We start from the raw sequence: 21,152 nt of genomic DNA on the forward strand, positions 1-21,152 counted from the left end.
GCATCAAGGTCCAAACAAGGGCTTTCTGAGGACCGCAGTTTGAGAGCTGGCCATTTGATTAGAACAGGTTAGAAGGATTTGTGTAAATAATTAGAACTCATGACGGGTGAGTCCAAACCCTTCAATAGTCAGAATGAATGTGTACAGATGGAGGAAATTTAACATCACTGAGACGTGTTCAAGCAATGGAGGTGCATGGTGCTTGATGGAGAGTTCAGGATCCAGGATTTTAAATAACTAATGGTGATCATGGCAGGGCGGAGAGGAGAAAAACCACTGCTTAGTTAAAGATCATATAGAGGGTTGATGGGGGATAAAGGACACCCAATTCCTGTATAAAAACCTTCTTCCATCTGTAAAACACGGTGGTGACAGTGTTATGGTTTGGGTCTATTTTGTTGGTTGTGGGACAAAATGATTTTACATAACTGACAGCAGTATTCTGACTGAAAGAAATACAAGTAATTCTACCAAATGAAAGTAAAATCTCATGGTTTAGTGGTCAAATCAAATCCCTGACTTTGAAACAATAGAAATGTTGATAAGATTAGAAGGGAGCCGTTCAAATGAAGAAACTCAACAAGTTTGAGTTAGAATTGTTCTGTTAACTGAGGGAAAACCTAAAATGTGCATTAAGTTATAGTTCTGAAAAAAAAAACTGAAGGAGAAAAGAAAGTAGAGGGTCTTCCACGTAGTGTTTTGTTCTGTCAGATGTTAAACTGAGATGTGAGAAGTTTGTGGTGGTTGCTTAATCTCCCTGCTGCTCCTCTTGCTGCTGATGGGGATCCTTCTCGCTTACTGCTGTGAGTTCAGGATTTATATCAACTATTGAACATATAAGTAGTACAATCTTTATAAAATTAATATGCTTAAACAAGCTTTCTCCTTTTTTTTCCCCCCTTGGTTCTGTCACGTCTTTCAGATTCCTCACCCTGTGTGCACGGGATGAAATGTGGCGATGGAGGCTGTGTGTGGGAATCCCAGTGATGTGACAGGGGGAAGGACTGTCCTGCAGGCCAGGATGAAGCTAACTGTGGTAAAAAGTGCACAATGAAACCCACTTAAGTTCCGTTCACCTTTACAACCACTTCCACAAGAATTTTACTTCCATTTAATTAGTTTACTCCACAGCTTTCATGACATTTTTGTGATTTCAAACCTGAATCATTCTGTGTTTATTATAACTTCTTAATCTATTTTCCACCCTTAATAAAACACTGTCACCATTTGCCTGGTGTTTGTGCAGTGAGGCTCCATGGCTCCAGTTTCCTGCTCCAGATCCACTCGACTCCAACCAAAGACTGGAGGACTGTTTGTTCTCACCGCTGGCGCGACGAACAGGGAAGAATGAGCTGCTAGGACATCGGGTACAGCAGGTACTTTATTCAAAACTGAAACTACTTTAGTTGAATAAGGGATAAAAGTTTTAAATGAAGTTGTAATTTTCCCTTGAATCTTTTTGACAGGAACACATATTTTAAATCAGGCCAACAGAGGACTGACTCTAATGATGGATTCTTCTTAGTGAAGTCTGATGCCAACCCCCCAAACATCCATTCTGCAGCAGCTTGGCATCAGGTCAGTGAGCTGGAAAGGTCAGAGGATATCCTGCAGCTAAATAAATATTAAACTGAGTTCATGCTTTTTATTTAGTTTCTCTTTCTTTCTTAGCAATTCATGTCCTAACAACAGCGTGGTGACATTGCATTGTACAGGTGCGTTGTAATGATGTTGTAATGTTGTAACTATATATATATATATATATATATATATATATATATAGTGTGTTTTTTAGTTTTTTGGCAGTTTCTCTGAGCTCTGCACAGTCCAACCTTGGGCTGAACTTGCTGGGATGTCCACTGGTGGAAGATTAGAAGTAGTAGCAGCATTTTTCTTTCTGTTTCTTTTTCTATTTTGAAATATTGGACTTGTCACAATTTACTTCTCTTTGGTAGCCTCCAGTAAAATTGGACCTGTGTGCCTCCCGAATCCTGGTATAAACATCTCTGTTCCTGAGAAATGCTGGATGACACAGTTCGCTCCCACAAAAATAGAAGTAATGATTCTTATTATATGGTGTAAATAAATCTAGTGTTACTTCATTGGTGGATATTATGAGGCATATGTGTGCATGTAATGTAAGTATTATTTTTCACTTGTCTGTATTTTTTAATCACCACTAGGTGGCACCAAGACTCTATTCTCATTGATTTTGAAACTTAAACTATACAAAATTTTATAAAAGACAAATACCAATGTCCAGTTTGGGAATAGACTGTTGATGTGGTGATTTTTGTTGTGTGTCTTTGGCAGACTCTGGCTCTTTATACCTGATGGAGGCTCAGGTTTCTCTTATAGACTCTGCAGAGTGCAACAGCTCCATGGCTTACAATGAAAAGATATCACAGGATTTGCTCTGTGCCAGAGAGAAAGAGGCAGGAACCACAAAGTGTTATGTAAGACAGTTGTTTTTTTTTTTTTTGTTGTTTTTTTTGAGTGAAAATTATACTTAAATGCAAAAATCAACTAATAAAGAAGTAATTTGTATTTCATAATGACATTAAAAATATTTTACTAATTAGTTGCACAGCTGTGTATTAGAGGTGTACAGTTAAAGAGTCAGCACATGGGTCCACTGCTTTTAAGAGCTGTTTGTGTATCTGTTGAATCTGTATCAATAGGATCAACTGATCCGGTAAAACAATGCACTCAGATGAATGGGTGTTTGGTTTTTCTTTCACAAACAGATCCATTTCTGTTCATGAAAAAATTTAAAGCATTTTCATGCTCTTATGTAACTTGCTTTGAGGCACAGTCAGACAAGACCTACACTATGTTCTGTGCATGCCAGCAGTTTTAAATAAGCACATTTTTGTGATCAATAACAAACCACTTATACAGTCAAGTAAACAATGAATGTTAAGTCCAAGTCCAGTGGAGGCAGCTGACTATATCACACTATTTAAGTCATTGTGTCTTTTCACTGACCTTAGAAATCCCTAAAAGATATTAGATGCTTCTTAAACTGAATGAATAACTATCAGAGTATTTGTATTGCCCCTCATAGCCAGTGTAGAGCCCTTGATGGGCTACAGTTTGTAGTTAACCACTATCTACTATATTTGTCCTGAACTCTGTCTCAGTCTGACAGCGGCGGCCCTCTGGTGTCCCTGAGGGATGGACTCTGGTGGCTCATAGGTGACAGTATAAGGGCAGAACACTGCAGTGGACAGAATAAACCAGGTGTTTATGGCAACATGACACACTACCTGGACTGGATCTTCCATCAGATGAAGGTAAAACCTGTCAAATCAGTTATAACCCATATAAAACTTTTGTGATTCCACGAATGCTCAGATCATAAAAACAGAACTAGTAACAAAAAAAAAAGTGTTTTTTTAAATTCAATTAAATTTTACACTGTGATCTTTCATGACATATGAACAAGTAACTTTAAGAATCTGATTTAATAAGAGGTTTTACTGAGCAGATATAATAACTCATACAGTGAAGTGTTTGTGAATCAAAGCAGTTGTGTTACAAGATTTAAATTATGCTGAATGCGATTATCTACATTGTCTGCGTTCTCCTTTGCCTTGGTTGGTTAGGAATAAGTACATTTTGCTCACTGTGATGAGCTGACTCTAAAATGAAAGTTGTAATCAGTTGACTTGACAATCCATCGATCAGTAATCAGCTCACTTGTTCTAGTTGTAATTGTTCTAATCAGATCAGTAATGACTGATGTTGATCTGACACTCATTGTTTACATGACAGAAAAAAGGCTAGTTTTAAATATTAAAAGTTATTTACTCCATGAGAGCAAACCGCTCAAGTTATATTTGTATTTCTAGAAGCACGAAGATGCCCGATCACTGGACCAGAGATGATCAATGTATGCTTTCTATATTCTCTTATTAACCTGCACAATGTTGCTTTTTGTATTCAGTTAGTTAGTTAACATATATTTATATATATATATATATATATATATATAAACGATTGAAAATGTAACTAGCAGTAATGTTAGAACTATTAACTTAAGGTTTGTTGCACTGAGTCTTCAAATATTTATTAATTAAAATATTCAGTCTTTGATTTGTCACGTTTGTTTTTATTTACAGCAAAAGTACAATTTTGGCACAGAAAGAAATCCCACACATAAATAGGTGAACATTCAAATATTTAAATGTACTTTTAAATAAAATATACAACTTCAAATTTTGGGAAAAATTGGAATTAGAGTTTCACTCTGTGTTCTACAGTCGCAGTGCAGAAGTCTTTAATGTGACATATTTAAATAATCTTATACCTGAAGCTACCATTTATGTCAAATATAAATGATATCCAGTCACCTTTATTTAAATATCTAATTATTCTAGAAATACCCAAAGGAGGAATGTGTTTTTAACTTATCAGTTTAAGATCCTTCCACGTCAGTGTTTGTTTTGTATAAGATGTTCAGTTTCTAAATAATATTAAACATAAAGGTAAAGATGTAAATGTAACACTATAACATTTAAAGAAATTTAAATAAAAAGCTGAATGTTTACATATTTAGCTAAATTACACTGATACAACAAATTGCATAAAAAGACTGAGAAATATTGATCTGTTGTTTTATATTACACTTGATCAACAAAGTGCAATTAAGCAGATTAAGTCTTAACCTGCTTATACAGTGTTTCCAATTCTCTTGGAAGGCACTACAGGCGTAAACGTGTATAACTTCTTAAATTTTTAATATTAACAGTGGTTATTAGAGCAGCTTTACCCCTCAACGTCAATGCAAGCACATATTAATTTGGCCCTATGGAACACTGGAACTTCATACTACAAGAAGGTCCAACAGTTTGACACAAAGTGGACACACAACCCTAAAAAGATCTGTTTTCAGATCTGATTTTTTTAGCTCTCAAAAGGCACATTTTATAATGTTCCATGGCATTTAATTTTATATAATACGTAATGCTCCCATCCACTTGTCTTTGTTCATGTAATAACATTCATTGCTGGTGTGATGGCAGTGTATTAAAGGAATTGTTTTTCTTTGTTTGGTTGACTTTTTGTTAGCGATCACCATTTCACAGATTACCTTTTCACAAGCCTAAAGAGAATAAGCCTGAGCTTGATTAGAGTGGTCTTTTAAAGTACTCATAGTTGTGGCAGGTAGAGAAGAAACACATAACCAAAAAGCTTGAGGACATTATGTCCTATAACAGCTATGCTCAGTGAGAAAATTGCACTCTCTTCAGATGTGAATGTCTTTCCCTGTATGAAAGCATTTACATTGTTCCATTTACACAAACAAGGAAGAAACTGGAACAAGCATTCAACTCTTAACAGTTGCTGGAGGAAGTGTTTTGGGGGTGGAATTTCCCTTTAAGGGGCAGTTGATCTGTCTGTGTTTCTACCTCCACGCGCCAAGCTGATGAGTGCAGTCTAAAATCAGTCAAAGAATCAGAGCTGAGCACTGCCGGGTGACGCAGGCCGACCCCCACCCCTTTCTCCACAGGTGTGGACTGGCTCTGCTCGCTGTCCCTCGGCCCGTTCACGGTGCTCGCCCGTCCTTTTACTCTCAGTCACTTGATGCGGTGCCGCACCAGTGAGGACTCGTCTGTGATCTCTCCAAAGTGGTCTCTACGTCTGCAGGGCAAGAGCAGCAGGAGCAACAGGATGACGAGGACCACTGCACAGACTGCCATTAGGGTGTAGGAGATCACCCACAGAAGAGGCTCCTTGAGCATCCCGCTGGAGCAGTCAGCCGCCACATCAGCGGCTGAAAAAGGTCCAGCGATCTCTGACAGAGCCACTTCACCCTTCACTGTATTGAAAAAAAAGACAGAGTCCTCACTCCTGAATGCTGGAGTCCACAATAATGAGTCATGCACATAAATACGAATACAGCCAATTCATTAACAATGAAAAGTTAATATGAACCTTAAACATGTTCATACAAACCTGTACATCATCTATGTTAAAAACTTTAAAGCCTCTAATCCTAAAATTCAAGGGTAATTAGAAAGACAAGTGAGCATCATAATCAGTCATTTTAGCTCATCAGTGGAATTTTTCTGGATTTCAGCAGTCTGCTCAGAGAGCTGGCAACCTTCCTGTCACAAGCCTGCATCCTTTGCCTTAAGCCTACATCTGCTTCAAGTGTGTTTGCTTAATACAGAATAAAAGTAATCTTTGTACTTTGATGAGAGCGGGTAGACTTGCCCAGGCTCTTATCTGCACACATTTTTCCTTTGTCTATAGGGCGTCTCAAGATTTTATGAGGATCAACTTTTGCTGGTTAATGAAGGGCTGACAGAAACTTCTGCCAAGCTGTTCATTGGTTTTATCAAATGATGCATCTCATTGAAGTTTTTTTTTTTTTTTTTTTGGCAATAAGTTATCAAGAAATGCAGAAACACAAAGGACTTCTGTGCAGGAATTTTTCCACTTTGTTTAACATCACATGTCTACCTAAAGTCAACTATCTGTTTTCAGTGATACCCACGAAACCATTCCCCAGTTGGTTTAAGTCACTAGATTCGCATATATCCAAATTTCTTTGGAAAAACATTAATGTATCACTAACAACAGACTTAAGACAGAGATGGATTGGACCTACTCAACTTTAATCAATATTTCTTAGCTAACATGCTGCAATATATCTCCAAATGGCTAAATCCCAGCGTTCTGGATGAACCATAGATGTAGAGCAAGCATTGTGTGAGGATCTAGTCATCTCTGACCTGCCATTCATCAGCTCAGCCATAAAACCACAGAAGTGTTTTTAAACATTAACATCATAGTGGGAATTTGTAAATTTAACTAAGTCTTCGATTATTCACTTCATGATACGGAATTAGAGACACTAAATTTTTAGAACACCACCAGCTTAAATCTATTATATGTGAAAAAAAATTATATATATCATTAACCAATTAAACTCCATATCAGGGTAGCAGAATTCTTGAATCTTAATGTCCCAAAGCGATAATTAAAAATATATAGACTTCCAACTTCCAACCAGCTACCATGCTGGACAGGACAAGTAAAAAAAAATTAATTTTCTAATTTTTTAATGAGCATCATAAGCAGCATTCACTGCAGTTTGAAGTTTTTTATTGTCATGTTACCAATTTTCTTCAGAAATGAAACCACATTTGAAAACACCTAATTACTGTATAGTTTCAACGTCTTCCTGCTATGATTGTACCTGTTTGCAGTGAATGATTCTGATAAATTTTGGTCAATATGTTTGGAGTGTTAAAAAAAGGCTTTTATGCTGTTGATTATAAAGCTCAGTCTATCATAGAGACATACACAATAAATATAGTACAGTAAATTGAGATATGCTAAACTATTAATATAATTACATTTATTTCTTACTGCATATTGTTCTACAATCTGCAGTGAATTTATTGGGTAAAATCAACTTCTCATATTAAGAGGCCTGATTTCCAGTGAATACAGTGGTGGTACTAATCATAGGCATAAAGGCAGATTTGTTGTAATGGTGTTATCAACACTGCATGTCCTGTTTGAACCCTCACCTGCACAGCTGCTGAGTGCGAAGCCCAGTCTCCTTTGAGCACGATCAAACACCACATAGAAGCCTTCCATAACAGTAGCCCCAATCACCAGGCCATTGGCTGAAGAGGACACCCCAAAACGGAAACAGTCCAACGTCCCATCCACATCTATGACTGGCTGGATGTACAACTGCAAAATGACAGAATTTCAGGACCTGTCAGTGTATCTAATGTTGATAGAGAAACTCAGGAGACATGACATGTTTTTGTGTGCCCAGCTACCTGAGGAAGGATGGTAATGCGGAAGGACTGGCTGGTGTTGGTGGCTCTTAGGTAAATGGACAGTTTGGGGAAAAAGCGCCAAGGGGTCTCCCCCTTCATCCAGCATGCGAGCTTGGTACCATCCCAGAACCCTGAAGAAAAATCTTGAATCTAAATCAAAGAGAACAAGGAGGAAGATGGAGACAAATAAAGAGAAAAGAACACAGTCAGACAGAAAGATAAAAAAGCAAAAAAACAGAAGGTTAGTACAGCACCAAAACATGTTTTGATGTTTTCTTTCATTGTGCCACTTGGGATTCTTCTGCAAGGATGTGGATACATTAACTGAAAAATGTTCAAATTAACCCTGAGTGTGGCTCCAAAAGAAAATAAAAAAAAAATGTGTAAAGCAGAATAGTAAATAGTAAAGGCATGGAGCATTCAAATATACCTTTGTAGCAGAAAAACCCTGAATTATTTTACCTAATTCTACTATGTCCTTGAATACTGAGTATGTATTAGTCTATTATGCATGTCTTTGCTCTGACAACACATTTCATCACTGTGTGTGAAGAGAAGGCAGTGTACCAGAGAGCTGCTTGTGATGGCGTCTACCACTGCATTGAAGACATTGACGGGAAGTCGCAGGAGTGTCGTTCCACTGTCAACTATAGCTTTATCTGTGTTATACTGACAGACAAAGAAAGTAGGGAGCAGTGAGTTTTTTCTTAGTTCAACAGGCTTCTATGTAGGAAGACCTACAACAAACAGAATATAAAATGAGGAAATTCTTTCACAAGTAGAAAAACCAGATCTTGAAGTATGTGTTTTAACCTTGACACAACCATCTTAGAAATAATTTCCACTTCGCATGTATTTAACTCTGAAAGATACAGGTTTGCTAGTATTTAAGAGCCTCATTACAGGGCAAAGTGGGGTTCAGGCAATCAAAAAGAGTTTGAGGTTTACCTCTTTGCAGTCCAGATTCAGATTCTGGTCTCCAACCTCCAGTTTTAAAACCTCCACTTGGTAATACCATTCTTCTATTATAGGGGTGTACCACACTGACCCCCGATACAGAGTTGGCTCAGCCCCACCCATTATCTACAAAAGAAACAGGAAAAAGAGTTCAATATTGGAAAGATTTATCTCTCTGCTCACATTATGGAAACACACACAAGCACCCTGCCATCTAATCCATTTGTCTGCATCGCTGGGTCACATGATGGAGATGTGGTGAGGGAGGCTTCAAGGTCATATACTATCTTAGCTTAATTAGCTCCTCTCTAACCAGATTGGGTTTCCAAGGGGAAAATACAGCTACAGGGAGGATATCAGCTATTATGTTTTGAAATTGCATTGGGATACTCTGATCTAGTGGCTGTTGATATCGTGTGAAGGGAAATTGCTCAATAATGTTATAGTGGTTCAGATTTACTGCTGCTGTCTATGTTAAAAAAGTGGAGACAAAACTCTTGGAAATGGTAAAAAGTTCGAAGATGAGATCTTACACCAAATAAAAAGGGGGATTATTCTGAAATGAAATAGAATATGACCTGTTAATGTTATCTAACTCATCTAGCCATCCTGATTACTCACAAGGCTTCCACCCGGAGGATCGACTGTGCTGCTGGCTGAGAGTCCAGCCCCGCACATCTGGAGGGAAAAGATATCGGGAATTCCCAGCTGTTTCACCACAGAGTTGAAGAAGGGCTCCACAGATGAATCAGGCTGATGAGGAAATAGAGAGGGGGATAAGCATTGACTTCAATTGATGGAGTTAAACTTTGGATTTTCAGCTTTTACTTTTGGCTGGTTAATTAAAAAAAAAGGTGCATAGTCTTAATGACAATATAATAAACCAATAGCTTCAAGCATAGGTTCAGGAACACAATATTTATAGCATGACCATGTTAAAACATGCTCTATGTAATTCCATGAACTGAAATATATAAATATAATGTTAATAAAAAGGAAAAAGAAAACCATAGAGAGAAGAACGTCTATTTCTGGGGCTCTAGATAGCTGGACATTGCACTTTAAACATGGGAAGCATGTGAAGTTATTTGCTACAAACAGACAGTTAACGACAGTATCAGCTTCTTACAGTTTTTATTACAATACAATCTAAAATAGCTTTATTTTTTAAATATATTTTTCAAAAGAAACACACTTTTTTACTTTTGAATTGAAAAATGAAACAAAACACTAAGTTGTGACCATAGTTACCAGTGTGTGCATGAACTGAGTTCATAGGTGAAATACAGTGCTGTGCTCCTTGACTAAAGGATGTTCTCTCTCGTTTTTCTCAGAAAGTTCTTCATGTCAGTGCTATGTTATCATGTCATGCATGACAAACTGTCCTCAGGCAAGTTGAACCTAATCTCTCAGGAGGCACCAACAACACAAAGTGGTCAGTGTGAGCATATCTGCTCTTCAATCGCTGGTATTTGATCCTAAAGGTTGCTGTAGTCAGCACAGAATGAAAGACCCCTTTGTACCACTCTGCACTTACGTCATTTTATCCCCATTAAGACTAAAATGATCAAGCCAGTGACTACTGATACTGAGAACTGCACCTTAACATTTCATGTACACGTGTATAGGATGCTCTTCAATGTCTCCTCATAATAGACTTGGATTCATTAAGAATATATTCAGAGGCAATGAGAAAAGATAATTATACATTATAAATTATAAACAACAAAAGTACTTTATGGTGAGTCTTTAAAGCAAAACACCAAGAAAGGCTGCAAACCCTTGGCTTCTGAAAATGAAAGATTAGTAAAGTTAAGATTACAAAGATTAAGCTTTTCTGTTGTCACTTGAAATGTCAATAACCAAATTAAAATAAAATCTCAGACTGAAAAGAAAAGAAAAAAGGGCAGTAGCATGACGCTTTGCGGTACTACAAGATTCAGCAGACAAAAGGTATCAAGTTAACTATACATTTTCCTACCGTTCACTATGATTTTCCCTTCTTCAACTGCAAATATTTTTAGATCTAGACACTTTATTGATCTCAAAGAGCAATTCATATGCAGTCAGGCCTGTTCATTAAAAGAAAAAAACATAAGTAGGCAACACTACAATAAAATACATTCAGATGACAAACAACATCACTAAACACGTGAAAAAGTGTGCCAACTGGGCAAATAAAATGCATGACCCCCGCCTCATCACACCTAAAGTGTTATAAGACAGTTAAAATAAGTCCTTTATTCTATTTTATGCATGTTTTGTGTCATTTAAGCAAAATGCAAATGTGACTTATGGACAATTCTGCAACAAAAACGATAAAAGCAGAAACCAGTAAGTACAAGTGATAAGACAGAGATAACTTCGATCTATCCAATGCAATATATTTCAATTTCCACTACATATAGCATTTGATTTCTTTTTTAATGGGAATCAGGAAATTAGATTATGATAATCAAATTAAACTCCTCAGGTAAATAAATAATGTAGGTACATCCCCTTTTGCATGCTTGAGTCATCGTTTATTCCATTTATGACTATTTTAAAGCTCTTAATGGATTAAATTGTAAGAACATCTGTCTCACCCGTGCCAGCATAGGATAGGCCAGTCCCAGGATGCCCTGCCAGTTGATCCCAGGGAGGAAGAAGCCCTCAGATGACAGGATGGCAGCAATGCTAATGATGATGGTGCCGTTTGGGCCCTTGGGGATGGACACCTTGTCGATGCCCAGCTCACCTTCCCAGTTGCCTTGTGTGTACCTGACAGCTACAGAGCGACCAGCTGATTGGTATGTACTGGAGCTAAAATATTGGTAAAAGAAAGTGTGAACAGTCACATACATATGTTTATTACAATTAGCTTTAAATAAAAAAAAGCCCACATTAAAGACAAGGTATAAAGGGAAATATTTTACAACAAACTTGGTCAGTTACAGAGCAACTTATGAGAAAAGATAATATTTGATACATTTCAACACCAAACTTAATTCATTACCACCAAACCGAACATACTCAAAAACATTAAATGTAGCATTTTATAGTAGTCATTTAAAAAAGTTTTCCATTCAAACTTTTTACATATCAGGACATCATGAAAAATAATCTGTACATTAAAAGATCTTAAAATGAGTTAAACACAACCTAAGATTGATGACAACACATACTACGATCCCATATACATGCACACCAAAAATCTTACTGCTTGTCTGGTGTTCAATTGTTTTTCTTTATTCAGATGTAAACAACAAAATGTGATATGCTTAATCAGATAATGGCTGTTATCTGACTATGAAAATCAGATTAACACACCAAGTTTTCTCCCCAAAACTCTTGCTCGTATAACTGGTCAAACTTGGATTACCAGAAGACTGAAAAAGAAAAGCAACAGCCTCCATCAAGCCAAGACCAATAACAGATGCTTGCCATTATGGGGGCCAACCATCATTGTTTTTTTCTTATCTTTTCATGGAGTTTAAACAAAGGACAGCAGCAGCATGTGGCTCATTTTCCAGGCACAGTTAGCATGTGTTAGCTACTATCCAGCACACCTGAATGAAATGAATGGCTCATTATCAGGCCTCTGCAGAGCTGAATGACATGTGCATGAGGAATTCAGCCATTTGACTCAGGTGTGTTGGAGAAGGGATGCATCTCAAAGCTGCAAGATAGTAGTTCTGGAGGACTGGACTTAAGCATCTCTGGTTTAGATGGCCTTTATAGTCTGAATTATAGCCCTTGTATATTTGTTTTTTGCATTACATGGTTTGGTCTTGGGACATCTATCAGATCACTGATAATGTGTTTCCTCCTTGGTATTATGTGAACACACACCTGAACACAGCAGACCAGAAAACTGCCAAAACCTCTGCTCTTAGGAGAGGTGTTCACACTTGCTGAGGATCAACTACTCAAGTTTATTTGATCAGCAGCACTTGGCCGTTGTTTACTCTCTTAATTCCTCTGTAAGCAGTGAGGGTGTATGTAATTTTTCAACCTGCTTCTGTATTTTGGTTTATTTTTTGTTTTTACTAAGATGCAGCACCTTTGAATTTGTAAGTTATTTTTTCACCTGGCTGTAGATAGTATTACACAAAGTGTTCCAGTCACTTACAGTTCAGTGTTGAAGTAGTGAGTAATGAAAGGGTGGGGAGCCGCAGCCACAGCAAAGTTACTGCTGCCTGTGTCTACCAGGATGTTCAGCTGAAAAAAAAGAAAAAAAAAAACAAGGAAGAGTTTGCTTTCAGTTATGTCACCCAACCTAATGTACACAACTTCATACTGTAATCAATAACAGCAAAATCCCAGGAATGACCAAGACTTTGAGGTCAAACAGGAAAACAAGACATAAAAGTTTGGTAAAGGAGAAGAGATTAAAACATCTGCTCAGAGTGTCAGTAAAGTACACAAGATTTCATTTTATTGTGCAAATTGTGCAACTCCAAACCTCTGTTTCTTTAACTTGTCTTGAGTATATTTCAAATGTATTATTTAATTATCACATTTTATCCATGTTTCTGGATACAGGCATAAAAAGACAATGTTCATAACATATTTATTTTAAAATCTCTATTAAATGCATTTAATTTTATTATGAAGGATTCATGTTGAACTTCTCAAATAAGAATACAAGTTTTTCTCTAATGGCAAATAAACAAAAACTAAATATAAATGCAGAGTAGCAGTAATTTTTTGAGTTCAGTATCTCATCAACTACTGTGATCTCTGCTGCTGAGCAAAAGTGACTCTACACAGACTCTGAGATAATTACTCTCTAACGTGTGACCTGTGTGATGAACATGACAACCTTAAGCATCTGACATGACTTTATGATCCCTCCAGCCATTTGGGTATGTGTCATATGAACAGTGGGGACCAGCTAACAGCAGTTAGATAATTCTGACTTCCAGGCATCAAGTCAGCGAGGAGGAACTAATTAGCCAACAGACTTCTGTCACCTCCATAACTGAGCAGAGGCCATATTGACACTCTCTAGAAAGCATTCCTCGCTGTGACGCAGGTCATAAACCTAATGCAACACAACCACCTGATTGCTCAGCTACAGAAACTTAACTATAAATTGGCTCTTCAATGATGTCACGTGGCAGTATATGGATTCATTAAGTTTTTATTCAGTATGCTCAGCAGCTAACTGCAACAATCACTCAATCATCATTACTCCTTGGCTGTCATTATACGGCAGATTGGAACAGCAGGAAGTAGTTTTAAATGTACAATTACAACAACAAGTTAAAAAAGTTAAAAAATAACTTGCTTTCCTTCTTAAATCTAAGAGCTACACTACTCGTAAACCAAAAATTTTAGAAATACTTCCTTATACTTCCTTATAGCTTCCTTATAGCTAATACCACGTGATCAGATGTAGTAAACAATTATGATAATAATGTAATTAGTGAAGAGTCAGGCTGTACTTCTATCACTGGGTTGGCTCTGGCCCCTCTATTGTCACTATGCCATCTTCACCCCCCAACCCCAGCTACCTTGCAAATGGCACCAAGGTTCTGAACAAATCAAACAAGCCAGACTTGGAAACTGAAAGGAGAGAATGGGGCAGTAAGAGCACTTCCTTGTTCCCACGTCAACCATCTTTTTGTAGCCAGTCTACGGTCCCTGAGCTCTGCTCCTGAGCCTCAGGCAAATCTCTTTCCCTGCTGCGGCATCCTGCAGTTGAGCTTTCACCGTCTAATTGGCAGCGGCTCCATGGTGGCAATGTGCATCTGCTACCTGTTTGTACCAATTAGCAGACGCGAGACTCTCCAGCCGACACCTCAGTCTGGCTGTGCCACATATTAACAGATGCAGCAATTAGTGGCTGATTTGAATAGTGCCTCATTTAACACCTTGCCCCTGTAATCACATCATCATTTAGTTAGAATAATATTGAGAGTATAACTCAATAGTATTGAATTACAGGACATTTTGGCACCGCATAACCAATTTGAACCAAAGTGGATTGAGCTCTGCTGGCGTGAATAACTGATGTGAGGGGATTCACTGTAATTATGCACAGAGGACAGAAGTGTAATGGCCGGTATTTCAGGGGAGGAATATCAAAAGGTGCTGGAACAGTTTCATCCTGTGCATAATAATCCCATCCATTTCTTAGCCATTACTGAATACGTAGTCTCCAGTTCTTTTCATGTGGGTTCATCGCGTATATTTCACTTCTACAGCATTAACAGACTAAAAACTTGAACGTTAACACCATAAAAAACGCTGCATTATACAGTCTTTTACTCAAAATGTTTACGTCAGTGTTTCTTCAGTGTGTGTACAGTTTAAAGTTTTCCCAAAACTGAGCCTCTCCACATAAATACTACTTACAAACATAACATATTCTTCAAGTTTTACCATGACGTTCACGATTAGGACAGATTAAAAGAGTTGTCCTAATCCTCCTTATGAAAACGTTTCACACTAATATGTTAACAAAATGTAAAGAGATCTTTGAGCCTGGCTTCATCAAAAAAATCTCATTTTTGTTAAATTTTTTCAAACATAATATTTCAGAAAACTAAAATACAAATATTTACTTATTTATACAATAAACTGTTTAAGTATACATTTGTTAAGTAATGATGCAATGTCTCTCTTATTAAACCAAAAGTGAACCTATATAGAACATTTGATTATTATTATTTCAGTTTATTTCTAGAGATGACAAAACTAAATCTGTTGATATTCATCCATCACTGAGTGATCATACTAAATGACACCTGTGCTTGCTGGTAATCTGATTAGAGTACCACTTGCTCTCCATATATCCTGGGGAACGTTGCAATAATAAAAATGTCACTTTGGGTATAAATCAAACATTAAATTTGGGGAACCAGCTCTTCTTTTGGCAACATTTGAAATTGTGGTGTTTTATGAGAGCAGGTGATGTTCAGCTTTTTTTTTTTCTTTTTTCCAAAAGTACAATTTTGGGCTGGTTTTCAAGTGTAGGAAGTGTTCTCTGGCAAGCGCTGCTGCGGTATCCTCAGTGGCATGGCAGGCAGAGCTGATAAGCCTCTGTGAGCCTGAGAAACTGAGCTACGCCACCCAGGAGTCTTAAAAGCCCTGATCTGTTTAACTTGAGAGGCCCAGGGGCAACAGGTCACCTTACTAATGAGATAATTCACCTTTGGTTTAAGCTCTGCTTCAAACACATCTACTTACAAGACAATAGCAAATCGCTGCCACCCTTAAGCCCTCATGTATTCTTAACTCCAACTCATCCACATTCAGTTCTCTTTAATAGAATCTCTTAACACACTTTAGATTACAAGCAGAATAATACAACATTTTAACATAAAAATTTATATGCAAAAAAAAAAAAAAAAAAGAAAAGAAAGAAAAATGTAGCCCATGTTACTGAACCAGAGTTTGAGCTGTTTTGTACAACTCTTGGGCTGCTCTTTGCTCCCTGAAAGCCTCATAATCCCCGTCAGCTGCCTGGAAAGAAACACTGGTCCTCACAGGCAGCATCATGTGAGTGCATGTGAGCGGGGAGTTTAGTCTACCTACAGACCCCCAAGCTTTGAAGACAGCTGCAACCCCCTACAGCTACAATAACCCTTAATGGTTCCTTCAATTAAACAACTGATTTTATTTTATAAGATTGGTCATAAATAAATATGACAGGGTTATCCTTCAAAGAACTTCTTCTTTTCTCTACTCTGTGGGTAAATTCAAATATTGCCTACATTAAAGGTGTATTTAAGAACACACCTTAAGAAATATTCTTCCTGAAGTGTAACAGACACATCACATATTTAAAGGACTGGACCTTGTTCACACAAAGCAATGTCATTAGTGACAAATAACAACACTTAAAGAGAGTGAGTAAATTTACTATTTAATATACAAATTTTAAGTGGTATATTAAAGCCAAATGCTTGTTAAACAACCTGTGTAAATAACAGCTATATTAAGCAAAACAGTAAGATACAGTACCTTTTGGCCAGGAGTGCCAACTGATAGTTCTATGTAGTAGCCTCTTCCAGAGTCCCCTTGTAAATTATTGACCATGTCCAGAAAGTTCACTGTACCAGTTGGATCAGAGGCCAAAGAGAGGCCGTTTCCATCAGACTTTAACGCTAACAACCGCAGAGGAGTCAAATCCACGGCAGTAGATACATTGTACTTTCCCGGATATATTTTAAGTGGTATCGAAAAGTAACATTTCGAAAGGCCGAAGTACAAACTAAAAGCAAATGTCCAAATCGAAACCGAAGTCGAGTATGCCATGGTGGTGACGGTTTTTACAACGTTAGTAATACCAGGGAAAGTCTGGGATAAGACTCCTGCTCCTTGTTCAAAGTTTGCTTCTCAGGTTTTCAGGTTGGCCATCATGGGAACGCCTTTACTGCTGCGGTCGTCATCGTGGAAGCTGTTGAACCGTCACAGAGAAACAGCACATACTCACATGCTAAAGGAGTATGACTGACAATAAAAACTTCTCATTGTTGGAATTTTCCTCCAAGATACTTCGCCTCCATCCACTCCTACAACTGCCGTAAAGCTACCCGAAATAGAAGAAACGACTTCCGTTATGTTTACCATCAAAATAAAGTAAACGTACTGTTGGTTGCTCAAAAAACACATGTAATGTGACTTTAAACAGTACCCTCCGTGTGACATTTATAACACAGCACGCCTTGTTTTAAGTTAAACAATTAAATAAACGCCCTTTCTGTCAAATATAAAGGATTTGTTCCTCCCCTGGGACAGCTTTTCTTTTCTTTCTTTTGTTTGTATAACAACCATCTTTTATTTTGAAGGCAAGATATCCTGACTGTTGATCTCCTTTTCAGACTTTTGACTCCGCTGGTTTCACCGCTTCCTGCACTCCTGCTGACAGATTTGAGACACTCAAGCGTGTCATCAACTCCCATCACATCCTGGACTGATGTAAACAGGCCGACTGATAATAATTAGGATCGTGTGTCGAGTCTTTTAAGAGTGTTAAAATGTCCATATTGCTTCACATTTTTTGCTACACTTGCGTGCAGACATTTTCAGTGGCAAATTATTTATTTATTTAATTGTTTATCTATCATGTATCATGAGGATCATGTTGCAACTAATTATATTAAGTAGCAAAAGTTCACAAACATGATTAGGTATGAAAAGAGCACCTTAGAGCGGCAGATTTTCTCACACTGCTTTCAGACACACACTGTTCTGGACTCTGAGAATCTTGGTGCTTTCTTGTGGACCAGCCTGCATAGATACTGGTTTAACCAGAATCAAAGTGGGAGGACTTTACTCCACTAAAGTATTTACAGAAGCAAAGTTGTAGATTGCACGGATCATCTTCCAACTTTTGTTCTGTAGCTATGGTGTAAAATTACTGTTTTTATTTTGTGAAAGACCCAAGGGTAGGAGGTAATACTTAGTTGGCTTCTTCGTCAGTTGTGGTCACTTATAGTCTTTTTTTTTTTTTACTGTTAAAATATTCCATCTTCCCTTTCTTAAGCTTACTGATTCTTTGGTTTTTATTTTAGCCCAACCTTAGATCACTGATTATATCACGGTTTGCAAACAACAACTATTTTTTTGGGTCCAGTTGAAAACCCAACTTTTCAGTTCTGAATCAACTCTTTTTCAGTCTGAACATGCCAGTCAGTTCAAAATTAGGTTTGGTACAGCGCCTGGGTGCAGCCCTGCCAATGTGAAAGGGCTATTAGAGGCAAACATGAACAGAGGTTCAGCAAACTATAAAAAAATTCATGCAATCCAAGACTAGAATAACTGGAGAAGCATTTGACAACTGGTTTGGTTAATTGGCAATATGCTGGTAACACGACTTGATCTATAAAGAGCATTTTAGAGAAGCAGAGTAATCAGGGAGAGTGGTTAGGGTATAAGTAATGCCTTGAGGCAAAAAGCAGATGTAACAATGGGTAAATGTCCACCAAACTCCAGTTGCTTCTTTTATCTTTTTCCAGCTTGAGATGTGTTTCTGTAATCAAATTCAAAATGGGGTAATGTTTTCCAAAAAATGGTAAATTGTCTAATTTTTAACATCTGGCAAAAATATAGATTTATGATATTTTTCTGATAATTGCATTCTGTTTTCATTTACATTTTACTAGAGGTATGCAATACTGCAAGATTTGGTATTGATCCGATACCAAGTAAATAAAGGGCTAATATACCAATACGTTTTAATATGGCTGTGAAAATCTTCATGTTAAATCAAAGATGTTGATTGATGCACCGATTCTTTAACACATGAAAAAATAGTGATAGTTTTCAAGTCTTCCATGTAGATTTTTTTATAATTGTGTGTCCAGAAACAGACCTAGAGTGCCATTTTAAAAGTTTTTGGACCATATTGAGATTTTGACCATATAGTTGCCTTGTCACAGCAGTGAACAGAATCCACCAAAACCACTATAACTTCATTTTTTATGAAGATTCTGATGATTTTTAAGCATTACATTAACATATCAGTGTTATTTTATGAATTTTGATCAATATTGATACCAACGTTGGTATCAATATTATAGATATTTGGATTGTTCTGACCACCACTACATTTTTCACAATAAAATTGGGGTTGTACTTATGAAGTAAAAACAAAGCTAAACAAAAAACTGTCCATCAAAAACTTTTTTTTTTTTGACAGTGTTGTGTTTATAACAAACTTCTTAAATACTATAAAATTCTTAGAATACTCTATATTTTAAAAAGGCCTAATTATTTTACCAAGCAAGTTGAGCATTGCTGAAGGCACTGCAATCACTTACATTTTTTCTATCAATGCTTTCTCACATTTCATGCTTGTCAGTCAACATCTGCTCAATTTAGTCCATGCTACAGTACGTGGAAAAATACCCTCTTTGATTATTTCTATGTAAAGAGGAAAGATTTTCCAAGTTAGAAACGGGTTTTCCATCTCCAAGACAGTCTCATTTGCTACACTGAAAATGCAAAGAAAGAGGAAAATATCCCAGTGGTAAAGCAAGATGAATGTCATGGCCTTCTCCATGCTGAGTGTTTCATACAGAGACAACACTGTCTCACACTGATATCCTCATGAGTCCCTAGTTACACAGTCACATGTTTTTCCTTCTTTCATTGTAGTTGAGCACTATAGTTAGGGTAACTTGAATAATGTGGGTAAAGACTGTGACAAAAATTCATGTTTCTGCTGCACTGCTTGTCATGCACTTGGTCTTGTGAATGACCCATTTAAGCACAGTTCCTGTTTTTTTTTCTTTCATTTTCTTTTTTCTTTTTTTTTTTAAATTCTTGCGACTGAGTTGGTTCCGTGGCCTGAAAGTATAAAAAGAGGGGGAAGCACTGAGAATCTGGTGGATGATCATGTGTATTAAACATCCTGGGGTGACAGGGTTTCTCAACTTTTTCTATTGCCTGCCCTTGTTTTTAGTTGACATTAAAATTCATGTAAATCAAGGAACTGCAAGCCTCTGGAATTGTCATGTAAAGTTGATTATGGTGTATACAGTTTAAATGCATCATACCTCTTGAGTTATCAAATCAATGAAATGTCCTTATAATTATAAAAAAAAACTTTAGCTTGTGTTTTATATTTGTTTTTATATATTAAAGACATTTTCTAGTCTCAAGTTGACTCAAGCTTATTTTTTTCAAATAATATAAACCATGTCACAGCTGCTCCTTGTAAGTTCAATTTACACAGCAGCATTTAAAATGGTAATATTCTCATGATGTGCCTCTACTGTATCTGCTGATTCACTGGTTCTAGTGCTGCCATGCAGCATCCTCCTGCATTTCCACTTTTAGCCACAGCAAGGCACTCTGCACCCTTCCTGTGCCTTTAATCCAATCTGAAGGAGCTGTAGCGTCTGTGGATGAACAAATTAGGCAGCTTAGGGGAGCCAGAGGTCCTACATTTGGCATTGCAAAGCTTCTTTACTGGGACATCGGTACTTAATCCTCACAGCTCTGATCATTGCAGCTGATGAGACGAGGAGAGCGCTCCACATTGTCTCATGTACTCCCACTTCCCATTTGCATACTCCATGTAAACACAGATACGGACCTTTAGGATTTGGCTTTGTGGCCATTAATGATTGCAGTTATGGATTAGAGCAAGTTTTAAATTGACCACAAGCAGCGTGGATTGATTTTGACCGTACTGAGATGAGCTTTTACTGTCTGATGCAACATCTGTTTAATGTTCTTGTAAAGAAATGTCAAGGCAAGAATGCACTATCTCTAAGTAACACATCTAAGTGTTTGCACAGTTAGCTTTTTGGCTCAATGATTATTGATTAAAATGTAGGCCACATATTTCTTTCTCTCATTTTTCTAATCTCTCATTATGTGACATCCGTTATTCAAATCCAATCATCTTTAAAAAAAATAGAAAGAAAGTTAGCATGAATAAATATT

General features: G+C 37.2%; 1 protein-coding gene and 1 pseudogene across 1 annotated transcript; one reads left to right on the top strand and one right to left on the bottom strand.

Moving 5' to 3' along the window:
• Window positions 1–99: 99 nt before the first annotated feature.
• On the top strand, window positions 100–3,952 carry LOC121645531 (annotated as a pseudogene).
• A 147-nt stretch (window positions 3,953–4,099) lies between these two features.
• On the bottom strand, window positions 4,100–17,269 carry bace2 (beta-secretase 2). Its single transcript, XM_041995450.1, has 9 exons — window positions 16,719–17,269; window positions 12,877–12,965; window positions 11,351–11,567; window positions 9,387–9,518; window positions 8,757–8,891; window positions 8,376–8,477; window positions 7,809–7,958; window positions 7,548–7,716; window positions 4,100–5,824 (listed from the first exon to the last, which is right to left on the bottom strand). Exons 1-9 carry the CDS (start codon window positions 17,010–17,012, stop codon window positions 5,583–5,585), a joined length of 1,530 nt encoding a protein of 509 aa, XP_041851384.1. The 5' UTR covers window positions 17,013–17,269; the 3' UTR covers window positions 4,100–5,582.
• Window positions 17,270–21,152: the final 3,883 nt, after the last annotated feature.

The sequence above is a fragment of the Melanotaenia boesemani genome, chromosome 9, assembly GCF_017639745.1.
Source record: "Melanotaenia boesemani isolate fMelBoe1 chromosome 9, fMelBoe1.pri, whole genome shotgun sequence".
NCBI lineage: Eukaryota > Metazoa > Chordata > Actinopteri > Atheriniformes > Melanotaeniidae > Melanotaenia > Melanotaenia boesemani.